This window comes from Borostomias antarcticus (genome assembly GCF_949987555.1).
Source record: "Borostomias antarcticus genome assembly, chromosome: 7".
NCBI classification, from domain to species: domain Eukaryota; kingdom Metazoa; phylum Chordata; class Actinopteri; order Stomiiformes; family Stomiidae; genus Borostomias; species Borostomias antarcticus.
The window spans coordinates 9,323,927-9,336,565 of NC_140240.1; the positions used below are offsets into that span (position 1 = coordinate 9,323,927).

Here is a 12,639-nt window from a genome sequence, read left to right on the forward strand (position 1 = left end):
GACAAAGCTGATTTTGCTTAATTGCGTTACAGCTGAGCAGATTGCGAGTTTAGCGGGGAATGCAAAACTCTACGTGACTGACAGGGCAATTCATCGAGCTGTCTGTCGCTAGATCGAGTTAGCCCACAGGCGTTATTGAAAAAGTCAACCTGAATTAGGGAAGTCAAATGGGAATCTGAACACGCCAGCCGTGTGATGTCACTGAGGAAGGGGGGACTCGATGTAGGAGCCTCTTTCTGACACAAACGACCGTCTGAAGTTCATTCCATCTGAAATACACAGTCTCATTGAAGCGGAAGAGTATATTTAGCTTTCATTTCTGTAGTTTCAAGGAGAAAGAGGCATTATTTGTTTGCTGTTTCATCTCTGAAGTATCAAAGAGAATGAAGACATGATGCAACTGTTGAACAAAGTATCAGGCAGTCTTCCCCTCTCTCTCTGAGAAAAGAAGTCAGCATTAAGCCTTCATAGGGAGCAATCCAAGAAAGAAACACTTCATTTTTAAAGCCTGAAACAAAAATGGCCTCCCACCAGATGTTATTATCACTTCAAAAGGCTGCGGATTTGGCAAAGTCCTGCTGATTATGTAGGGCTGACATGATGAACAGAGACATTATGCCTTCTCTGAGAAGACAGGAAGGAAGGAAGGTGGAAGCTCCGGAATGGAAGGGGGAGGGATAGGATGAGAGAAGAGAAGAGAAGAGAAGAAAAGAGAAGAGAAGAGAAGAGAAGAGAAGAGAAGAGAAGAGAAGAGAAGAGAAGAGAAGAGAAGAGAAGAGAAGAGAAGAGAAGAGAAGAGAAGAGAAGAGAAGAGAAGAGAAGAGAAGAGGAATCGAAAGAAGGGAAGGAGACAGATGTGGAGAGGAGAGTGGAGGAGGGGAGGGGAGAGGAGGAGGAGGAGGAGGGGAGAGGAGAGTGGAGGAGGGGAGAGGAGGAGAAGGGGAGAGGAGAGAAGAGGAGGGGAGAGGAGGGGAGAGGGGAGGAGAGAAGAGTAGAGGAGGGGAGAGAAAGAGAATAAAAAGAAGAAGAGAGCAGAGGAAGGGAAAGGATGGGAAGAGTAGCGAGTGGAGAAGCGGAGTGGAGAGGCTATTTCTGGTGCAGGTCCTGAAGCACACTGCTCTGCATCTCTCTGTAACTCCTGCCTCATCCGAACAGCTCCGTGCATCAGGGCTCTCCTCTGTCCCACCCCTGAGTGGTCGGTCCAGACCCCCTCTCAGCTCCCCCACGGAGCTAATGGACTCAGAGACTTCCTGTAATGCTCTTAAGGTTTTAGTGTAATAGCTTTTATTTGTGCCATTTGTTTTTTTATCTGTAAAGCACTTTGAGATCTGTCTCGGCAAATGAGAAGTGCTATATAAATCAAATTTATTATTATTATTATTATTATTATTATTAGTGTAAGATACAGTAGAGATAGAGAAAGAAGAAAGCCGACATGGTGGAACAGGTGCTTCCAGCATGTGGGTTCACTACCAAACTTCCCCCGTAAAGTAGAAAGGCACCAGGATGTTTTTTTAGATTCACTGTACTGTATCTATATTTTTCCCATACGAAGTTCATATGTTCATATATATGTTCATATATATATCAGAGGCATAGAAAGGCGTTTCAACCCTGATATCAAGTAAAAGTATGAGGTCAACACACACTCACACACACACACACACACACACACACACACACACAGTGATTTAACCCTAACACATACCGTCCCGCAAGCACACACACGCGCTCTCACACACACACACAAACACAAACAGAAAAGGCTTGCTAAACTCTCACAGAAAAGGCTTGCTAAACTCTCACGCACTTTCATATTCTGGCACAGCTTTCCCCCACACTGCATTTCAACAACCACATTACCGGGAGCTTCGTTCTTTAAAGAGATGAAGAAGGGAGCTTCTTCTAGACGTCACTTCTGCGCCAACCCAGAAGGGAGAACAGACCGACAAATGTGCATTTTGTTGATTTTAGTTGGAGTGCACTTTGAAATTCAAAGCATTCACAAACCTACTAGGAGACAGATCTACAATGGGTTTGTTGGATGGGTGCGGTTACAGAAGCCCCTGTGTGTGTGTGTGTGTGTGTGTGTGTGTGTGTGTGTGTGTGTGTGTGTGTGTGTGTGTGTGTGTGTGTGTGTGTGTGTGTGTGTGCGGGTTGGCACATGTAACAGACAACACACACGTGATACAAAAACACACAATCTCCCAGAAAAACACAATATCATATGTTATTTAACCCCGGTTGAATGTGATTACACAGAGCAGGACACCTTAGGGATTCTTCACTCTGAGTAGGCCACCGTTGCAGCTGTGTGAAATAGCTAATTTCTCGGGGGAGCTGTCGCGCCGTACACATCTCCTCCCGCGTCTCTCTCAGGTATGTTTCAGGAAATGTAAAGGAATGTCTTTTCACCGCACCATAAGTAATAACATCTTTCACAGATTCGACATTGGCACGCGAGACGAGAGTGACAGACTGACAACGCACCGCCGTTGTATTACAACTCATGAATATTCACGCCGCCCCGTCATCTCTGTGCCCGTATTGCAAATCGACTCGGGGGGTACACCTCTGCCCCCCCCCCCCCTTCCCAGGGTCTCTGCCTCCCTGTCCTCCTCTCCGATTCAGAATTCATGAACCCGGTGCATCTAAATAATTAAGCCCGGCTCGGTGTTTGGGATTGGCACAGGGTCACGGCGTGTATTATTCAGCACCGTCAAATGGAATGAAGGAAGTATAATTTCATATGCGCCTCTGAGAGAGTGATCACACACATACAGGACACCCACCACCTGACACCGGACCATGATAATCGCTGAGCGGATGCCCACTTTCTAGAAGACTATTGTGTAGGATGCATTTGTGTGAGCGCGTCTGCATGTGTGTGTGTGTGTGTGTGTGTGTGTGAACTATTAATGACAGTTCAGCGTTCCAACCGGTCAAGTGTTTATCTCTCACCGCCTCACGGTGTGACCGTTCGACCCGCCGACGCTGCCATGTCTATTTTGCGAGGCCGGCTGCAATCATGTAAAGTCTAATGTGTAGTCCGGCAGAGCGGCTTGCTAGTTGTTGTTGTTGTTATTTACCCCGGGGGACCTTGCCTGAGCATCAAACTGCCGTGGCTGCGGGTGGAAACGGGGGAGGCTGGTTCTGCTGCCTGGCGCCCGGCTGCCTGGTCGTCCTGGGGGGCCGCTGCTCCTCTCTCCCCATGTGGGGCCTCCGGAGGAGCAGCAGGATATTCCCCCCCCCCTCCCACTCAGGGGTGATGACGTAGGACACCAACTGTCGCTGTTGGAGCGGCTCCCATAATTCCACACTGTACTGCTCCTCATACAGTGCCAACCAGTGCTCGGTGATGCCGTGGCACCAGTACTCAAAAATAGCCCTTTCCCATACGAGCGTGGGAGGTGGGGAGCAGCCGGCAACCCCCGCCCCCCCAACCACCCCACCACTCCCAAGCTAGCTGACCACATGTCACCCGCTTCAGTATGGAATTGAGTTGTTTTACAGTGTGTGTAATGTGCGTGCTGTTGAGATACAATCAGAGATCGTGTGCAAGTGGTACAAGGGGTATAGTCAGTGTGTGTGTGTGGGGGGGGGGGCTCGTGGTGGAACACAAGCCTTGTTAATGAGTCTGATGGTCATGGGGAAGAAGCTGTTTTTGTGGCATGTGGACCTAGTCCAGATGGACTGCAGTCTCCTGCCAGAGGGGAGTGCGTCAAAGAGACCGTGATCGGGATGGGAGAAGTTGGACACGATCTTTCTGGCCCGTTTTAGGGTCCTGGAGGCGTGAAGGCCCTGTAGGGATGGCAGTCTACAGCCCATCACCCTCTCAGCGGAGCGGATGATGCGCTGCAGTCTGGCCTTGTCTTTGTCTGTTGTGGCGGAAAGCCAGATGGTGATGGAGGAGGTGAGGATTTACTTGATGATGGAGGTGTAGAAGAGTACCATCATTACCTTTGGCATGTTGAATTTCGTCAGCTGCCTCAGGGAGCACATCCCCTGCTGTGCTTTTTTGGTGAGGGAGCTGATGTTCAGCTCCCACTTGAGGTCCTGGGAGAGGGTGGTGCCCAGGAAGCGGGCGGAGTCAACAGTGGTCACTGGGGTGTCATTCAGTGTGATGGGGGGGAGGGAGGCTGGATTCTTCCTTGAGAGCGTTGAGCTCCAGGTTGTTTTGGCCGCACCAGGACAGCAGCTAGTCGATCTCCCACCTGTAGGCGGACTCGTCACCCTCGGAGATGAGGCCGATGAGGGTGGTGTCGTCCGCAAACCTCAAATCAAATCAATCAACTGTATTTGTATAGTGCATTTCATACACAGAGGCAACACAATGTGCTTTACAGAGAGAAAAGGGGGGATGGACATACTGAAGATCCTACCCCTACATTTTCCAGAGAGAAGCAAAAAGCAAAGCAAAAACAGTTCACCCAGGGGCCGAAATAAGATAGCTGTAAAAATTATCCCCTGACCTCTCTCAATGAGATGATCAAGCAAGCTCCTGTAAAATATTTAAGTATATTGGCTACAAACATTTATAGAGCACTAAACATGGGCTAAATACTTCATAAGAGAGACATGACTATCAATAGAGTACATAAATAGTTACTCTAGCTATCCCTGTAGTCCATAATATAATATTTTATTTTATTTAATAAGGCACAATAAGCATTTAGCAGACAGGCTCCTAAATAATGTAGAGTAAACTAGGTATAGCCGCTAAGCAGGAGTGGGGAAACAAAAAGCAGAGAGCCAAGAGAAAAAAGGAGGGGGTGAGGGTGATGACTTAGGGACAGCTGGCAAAGAGCTTGACAGACTGGTGACTGGACTGGAGGTGCAGCTGTTAGTGTACCGGGAGAAGAGTAGAGGGGAGAGAACACAGCCTTGGGGGGAGCCTGTGCTGATAGTCCTGCAGTGAGAGACTAGTTGCCCAGTTTCACGTGCTGCTTCCTGTCAGACAGGAAGTCTGTGATCCACCTGCGGGCGGGGTCGGGCACGCGCATCTGGGAGAGCAGCACCCTCGAGAGTGAGCGAGAGAATGGTGTTGAAAGCAGAGCTGAAGTCCACAAACAGGATCCTGGCGTAGGTGCTTCTGGACTCTAGGTGCTGGAGAATGAAGTGGAGGGCCATGTTTACTGCATCATCCACTGAGCCATTGGCTCTGTAGGCAAACTGCAGGGGGTCCAGGAGAGGATCTGTGATGGATTTGAGATGCCTCAGAATAAGGCGCTCAAAAACCTTCATTGCTACAGGGGTCAGTAGTCATTGAGGCCAGTGATCCTTGCTTTCTTGGGGACGGGGTTGATGGCGGAGGTCTTGAAGCAGGCTGGTGCATGACATGTCTCTAGTGAGGTGTTGAAGATGTCAGCGAACGCCGGGGACAGCTGATCAGCACAGTGTTTCAGCATGGAGGGAGAGACAGACCGTTGTCCGGCCGTTTTCCAGGGGCTCTGTCTCTTGAACAGGCAGTTCTTGATTTGATGGTGAGAGGCTGTTTTGCTGTGGGGGGGAGCTGTCGCGCCGTACACATCGCTTCCTGCGTCTCTCTCAGGTATGTTGCAGCCAAGGAAATATAAAGGAACCGCACCGTAAATAATAACGTAGATTTGACATTGGCGCACGAGACGAGAGTGACAGACTGACAACGCACCGCCGTTGTATTACAACTCATGAATATTCACGCCGTCCCGTCATCTCCGTGCCCACATTGCAAATTGACTCGGGGGGTTCACCTCTGCCCCCCCCCCCCCTACCCGGGGTCTCTGCCTCCCTGTCCTCCTCTCCGATTCAGAATTCATGAACCCGGCGCATCTAAATAATTAAGCCCGGCTGAGTGATCACACACATACAGGACACCCACCACTTGACACCGGACCATGATAATCGCTGAGCGGATGCCCACTTTCTAGAAGACTATTGTTTAGGATGCATTTGTGTGAGCGCGTGTGCGTGTGTGTGTTTGGTCTGTGGAGAGGTCCGGACCCCTGCTGGGGGGTGGGGGTGAGGGGGGGGCTGAGCTGATGTGGCTGAGAGGGGCGGGGGGATCACAAAGATATCTGTTTCAAGAACGCCTGATGCAAAACAAGTCGATCAAGTATCATTTCCTTTTTTTTCTCATTTAGAATTGACGACGAAATGCCGTCGCTGTCGTCTCCTAATCTGGCTTGTCTCTCGTCTGTCTTGTTACCCTGCGCGGCGTGACGTCTCCGTTGGAATCCATTTCTCTGGAAATACAACAACGACAACAACAACAACAGCAGTAACAAGGAGAGCAACGCGGGAACCTACTGTGATCAGAGAGAAAGAGAGTTAGCTTCGGCTGTGATACTGATACAATATTTGCAATTTTTTTTTTGCAATATTTTGCAATATTTTCCATCCCCCATGACAACAGACGTCCCAGTCCATTAGTCTGATGCAGGGGTTGGAGTGTCTCCTCTCCCCAGAAGAGATCCCGGTTCATTAGATACCCCGGACACTCCGCTGCCTGATATATGTGCGGAGGCCTGGTCATTCATCTGTTTATTTATTTATCCTCCCCCGTTTAGCTCGTCAATGAAAACAAGCAGCCAATGATTTACGCCGAGAGCGCGGTTCGGATCGGTTGTATAAGTCCCGGTTATAAAAGCGTGTGCTTAACTGATTGAATCATTTAAGATTTACCAGCGTTCAGGCCTCATCGCGGGCACTTGTTCTCATTGTCTGAACATATGGAACCGCCCAGCGCGATACTCTCACGTGCTTATCCGAAGCACGGCTCTTTAATCACGGCAACGATGCACAACCCGTTTATGTACACCCACTCTGTTCGCCCGTCAGGGAAACGCGCCTCCTCCTCGTCGCCGCAACGCCCCGCGCTGTAGACGTCGCGCTGTGCTTGAATTTCACATCGCAGAGAGGAAGAATAAAGTGTTCTTACTTTTGTACATTATGCAAATCACTCAATTTATCTCTGTGCATGCAATCATCGGCCCAGTCATGAAACCCATCTGGGTGCTCCTGCCCGTACCATGACAAGGGAATTAGCTTTCTCAGTGTTCCCTATCTCGCTGCCTCCACACTCCTCCCCGACGTGTCCCCATCCTCCTCCAGTAATGAGTATCTACCCAATTCAGTCCCGTCTCTCACCTCCAGGGAATAAATCCGTATCCCGGCCGGCTGATGAAAGCATTTGCGGCGGTTCCCCAGCCCCTCGACCTATGACCTTAATTGACAGGAAATTGTATTTGCCTTTCTGCTTCTTTCTCTCTCTCTCTGTCTTTCTCTCTCTCGCTCACTTCTCTAACAAAACAGGTGCCTGCCAGCTTCATGCCTCGGTATCCTCCTAATGCCCAGTAGAATGACTCTGTCTCCTCTCTCTCTCTCTCTCTCTCTCTCTCTCTCTCTCTCTCTCACGACCTACTCTCTCTCTCTCTTTCTTTCTCTCTGCCAGTGGCTCCCAAGGGCCCCAAGCTCCTGATGACTCCCACCAAGGCCAAGGTAGGGGACACGGTGCGCATCACCGTGCAAGGCTTCCAGGTAGGACCTCTAGGGGTAAGTGCATGGGGGGAGGTATGAAACCGGAGGGCCACGTTCAGTCTGGGATAGGGGGGGAGCGACCAGCAGATGGAACAGTCAAGCCTGGTGAGTTTCCTGATATAGCGACCATTCTGACAGGGTAGGAGATATACACCATCACCATCATCTTGTGCTCAGTCTGTCAATGTCACAATATGAAACAGTCTCAACCCAGTAGTTCAGTGTAGTGAAAAGCAGTTTCAGTATAGGTTTGATATTTAGCATAATCGTGTTGGATATGTTTTATGGTAAATCTTTGATATTGGAGCTACACTAAGTGTGTGGTCTGGAAAAGACTTCTGGCGAGGTAATGTTTCTTGTTCCAATTGAGTTTGTTCACTGTTTGTACTTTCCGGTGAAAAATGTACAAACCCTGAGTAAATTGTTCCTTGTCAAGCAGTAGTCGCTGGTGGAGCTCTTTCTCCGATATGACACAAGCTATCACACTAAACCAACATGCATCCATGTCATGCTACGGTGTGTGGCAGAGCTGTCTTGTTAGAAAGGAGGGGTGTTACATCCCAGACAGGAGGGCTATAAAGCAGGGGGATTGTCTTTCTGTGTAGCTGTCGTCCTCTACCAGAGCACTCTATCTCTCTCTGAACGGTGTGCGGATGATGACAGGGATGACAGGCGGAGAGGGATGACATACGGGCGCTGTCAGCGCGAGCCAGCCAGGTGGAGAGGGAGGACCGGACCCTCATCCTGATAGGACATGCTAATGGACCCGGCGCACACACATCTCGCCTCTTACTTATCGCTCGCTGCTTCAGAAAGTCTAGAGCTAAGGAACGTTCGTTGTAAGAGCTACAATGTCATCACATCTCTGTTAGGCTTAACGCAGCAGGTTGTTAGACTGTACAGGTGTATATGTGGTATTCTCCTACCCACAGATTAAAGTGTATTTCATCCCTGAATGTCATTAAGAATGGTCATTATAAACAGGCTTGACTGTGACATACAGCTAATTCGGCACTTTGGCAACAGGCAGCAGTGGGCAGCAGTGCACGATTGCCCAGAAATAAGAATCTCCCTTATCCTTCACTGGGCCAAGGCTCTGGGGTTTCACCTGTAGATAAGATTGTAGCGTGGAGACTAATGTTTTCCCTCTCCTGCCTTCTCGTACAATGATAAAAAAAAAAGGATATCAGTATCCCCTCTGGTTTATTGTTTCCGAAATGCATGATATGTTTATCCCCCCAGTGGAGAGGGTTCAGTGTGAGTTCCTCTATGAGTCGTTTGATTCCCACTCTGTGTTATAATCCATATGGAAATAAGAGAGGCACTGTCATATGAGCAGAGCGGCTTAATTCGGGCTCTGGTAGGCCAACGGGGATATGTGACAGGAAGGTCTCGCTCGGACCTTTCAGCACTTTTTTTATCACCATGCGACCTTTGACCCGGACTAACAAACGTATTTCACTAACTGTCATCGTGTGAACCGGGAGCTTTCGAGAGCTGCACCGCTCCCCCCCCCGCCCCCACAACCCACCCCCCCCCCCTTCAGCACAGCCATTCTGAAAGGTTAAAAAAAAAATCACACCAGCTTAGTGGTGACCACGATAAACCGGCTCAAAGGACGGCCACTTCATTAAGCTCTCTTATTGGGTCGCACAAAGAGAGTCCGGGCCAGAGCTGCCATATGCTTCAGAGGAAGCCGGTCGCAATTCACATCGCTGAAAGAGAAGTCCTGACAGGCTGCTCAACATTGGAGTTTCACAGTGTTGCATCAGCTCTCTCCAAGAAGCAATGTGTACAATGTGAACCAGGGCTTTTTACACTAGTCAAAACTTATAAATGTCATTTCAACTCTGGCTCTGGTCCACCCTAGAACATGCAACAACACAAATGGAATGGAAAAGAGATTCACATCAAAACGAGAACAGTCAATCATTCTTTGACCATGTGTGCGTTGACCCCCCCCACCCCCCTTTATCTCCCGATGACTTATCGTTCCCTTTGATTGACCGCCGCCTGTCCCCAGCCCAGCCCCCAGCCCAGCCCCCTCCTCATGGTCCTAGTGGCAGTCCTGCATCTCTCTGTGCTGTGCTGAATGACGTTGACGTTTTCCAGCTGTGTTTCCAGAGAGAGTCCGCCCAGCAGGGGGCATCAGAAGAGACACCAGCAGGGTTAGAGCGGGGACTGGCTCTCTTTACACCCATGCACTGCAGAAGAACAGCCCATAATCTATGAACATGTCAAGGCCTTGATAGGAATGAAATATTGCCTGTGGGAAAAGATGTATTTTCCAGTGAGAGCAGAAAAACTGTTGTAAATGTGTTGATTATTAATGCATGCTGTTAACTTGGCAGCATTAGGGTGGAATTGAGCGTGTATTATTCATATTCCCCTTGTCCTCTTGTCTCTGGCTTGAGATGTACGGTAGTCTTTTGTCTGTGCTCTTCTCTCTCTTTCTCCTCTCTCCCTGCTGCCTCTCTGCTCTTTCCCAATCCATGTCTCTCTGTCTCTCTCTTTCCTCTGCCTCTATGCCGTCTCTCTCCATCTCCCTCTTTCTCTCTCCACCTCTCATCTCTGTCTCTCCCTCCTCTTTTTCCTCTCTCTTTCTCTGCTCTGTCCCTCCATCTCTCTCTCTCCATCTCTCTCATCTCTCTTCCCTCTCTGCTATCTCTCTCACCATCTCTCTCATCTCTCTCTTCCCTCTCTGCTATCTCTCTCACCATCTCTCTCATCTCTCTCTCTTTCTCCTCTCTCTCTCTCTCTGCTATCTTTCTCCAGCCTCTCTCGGATTTCTCCACAATGCTGACACAGCGGTGCAAGTATGGAAAAAGATACAACAAGAGAGGCTGACGGGAGAGCGTCCAACTTCTCTCTCTCACTCTCTTTCTCTCATCTCTCTCTCCCTCCTCTCTCTCCCCGTGGGGCAGAACGAGGTGTTTCCGGAGCCCCTCTTCACCTGGACACGGGTCGGGGGCAGGCTCCTGGATGGCAGCGCCGAGCGAGACGGGAAGGAGCTGGTTCTGGAGAGGGTGCCGGCGGAGCTCAACGGCTCCATGTATCGATGCACGGCCCAGAATCCCCTGGGGTCCACCGACACGCACACCCGCCTCATCGTGTTCGGTGAGGATGCTCTCGCACGCTGAGAAGAAGCACCCACTGAGCGCCACATCAGAAATATAACAACACTAGCAGCAGAAAATGCGACGAAATTACGAAAGATTCCATTATGTTCAGTATATGTTCATATGTATGTTTATCCGGGAACATCTTTGCCGTAAGCATTTCACAAATCAATAAAGATGTGTATTCCGCTCGTGTACAAAGAAAAAATAATAATTTTGGAGATCGATGGGGTCTTTGGTAGACGTGAATTATCAATGTTGAGTTAATACGAGATAGCTCAAGGCCGTTCGGAGGCCGGTCAGAGCCGAGTGAATCTCGCTCCGTGTGTGAGCAGAGATGCAGCAGCTCTCACAGGCAGACCGTACCCCCCCGCCCCCCCCCCCCCCCCCCCCACTCTGCCCTTCTGTCTCGGGCGTTCGCCGCTAATCACCACATCAGACGGCCAGGATAGAATCGTAGTTGAGAGAGTTGAGGGTGTGCCTCTTCCTCCAGCCCCGGTGTTCAGCGACCCGTTGGGGACTGGACGTTAATCGTCATCTCGTTAACTGACTCCCAGGGTTGGTCGTTAGCCTCGGAGGCAGGCAGCGGGTCCTGAGTCTACATCTCCATCCTGTTAGCTAGCCCGCCAGTAGCTGTGTGTCACCCCAGAGCCTTTCAGAAACACTCAGCAGGAGTGGAGAAGTGTCGATCATCCGCCCAGCAACACTGTTCTCATCTCAGCAGAGGACCCTGAGGATGATGATGATGATGATTATGATGATGATGATGATGGGTGTGGTGGGAGAGGGGGGGGGGTGTTATCCTGTCTGTTAGCTAAGCATGTGGTGCAGGGATATAGGTCATGCAGATTTAAGGCATAGAGCCAGATATGTAAAGAGATCACGTACAGTATGGTACAGTATGATATTTACGTTAGTGTGAAAAGAGCTGCATCGGTTTCTAGTGTCCAGGTTTGAGATTAGCATACAAATTTATGCATGTTCGTGCACACACACACATGCACACATAAACGCACACACACGCACACACACACACACACACACGCCACAGTACCATCAGAGAGTAAATCAACGGGAGCTCCGAAGGCCGCCCGTCGCGTGATCTCCGCCCAGGGGTGGGGCGAGTGCGATGTGTCCGTCAACTGACCGATCCCCACCTCCACTCCCATCCCAGAGCAAGGTTTCCAGAAATGGACCAATTGTTGGGCGTTGGGCGCCACTCTGTTGGGGCGGGGGGTGTTATCTTGGGAGGCGTTTTGCCGGGAGGTCGGAGGCAGTGCCTATTTAACACCTGGGTGCACCTCTGGTCGCCGCGCCCCCACGTGCCCAGTGAAGCGCCCCCCCCCCCCCCCCCCCCCCCCCTGTTAGCTCCCACTCCTGCCGAAACGTAGGACGTTGTGATTAGCCAACCTTGGGACCCCGCCCCTCCCACCTCTCCTGTGGCCCTGAAATGAGACACTTGTCTCCTCCTGGCAGAGTGGGGGGAGGAAGGGGCGGAGGAGGAGGAAGAGGAGGAGGAGGAGGAGGAGGGGGTAGGGGGAGGAGGAGGATGAGGAGTTAGTTGGAGGGGTAGGGGGAGGAAGAGGAGGAGGGGGTAGGGGTAGGAGGAGGAGGACGGCGACAAAGAGGAGGAGGAGGGATTAGGGGGAGAAGGAGGAGAAGGAGCGGTAGAGGGAGGAAGAGAAGGAGGAGGAGGAGGGATTAGGGGGAGAAGGACTAGGGGGGAGGGAGAGGAGGGGGGTGTGGCAGTTCTGGAGCCCCCTGCTCGCTTCTGGCAAACAGTTTATTATACATCATCACAAATAATAGGGTGTAATAACGGGCAGGGCGCTGAAAGCCTACAGTCGGCGGCTGAGCCCGGCACTCGTGTGTCTCCATAATGTACATACATTTCCATACACATCCCATAATACACTGTGTGATTGCCTGCTGAGCGACTCGGCTCCCCAGGGAGGCAGGCAGAGGCAGAAAGAAGAATCTGACTGATTTCTGGGGCTCCGCT

The 12,639-nt window shown here is 50.6% G+C and overlaps 1 protein-coding gene across 1 annotated transcript in view; it reads left to right on the plus strand.

Moving 5' to 3' along the window:
- Positions 1-12,639, plus strand: part of igsf21a (immunoglobin superfamily, member 21a) — a gene marked incomplete at both ends in the record, with an annotated part of 170,059 nt that overhangs the window by 153,898 nt on the left and 3,522 nt on the right. Inside the window, 2 exons of the mRNA XM_084440727.1 lie at positions 7,433-7,533; positions 10,443-10,635. Coding sequence (XP_084296853.1) covers positions 7,433-7,533; positions 10,443-10,635 — 294 coding nt within the window. The remainder of the gene's footprint in view (positions 1-7,432; positions 7,534-10,442; positions 10,636-12,639) is intronic.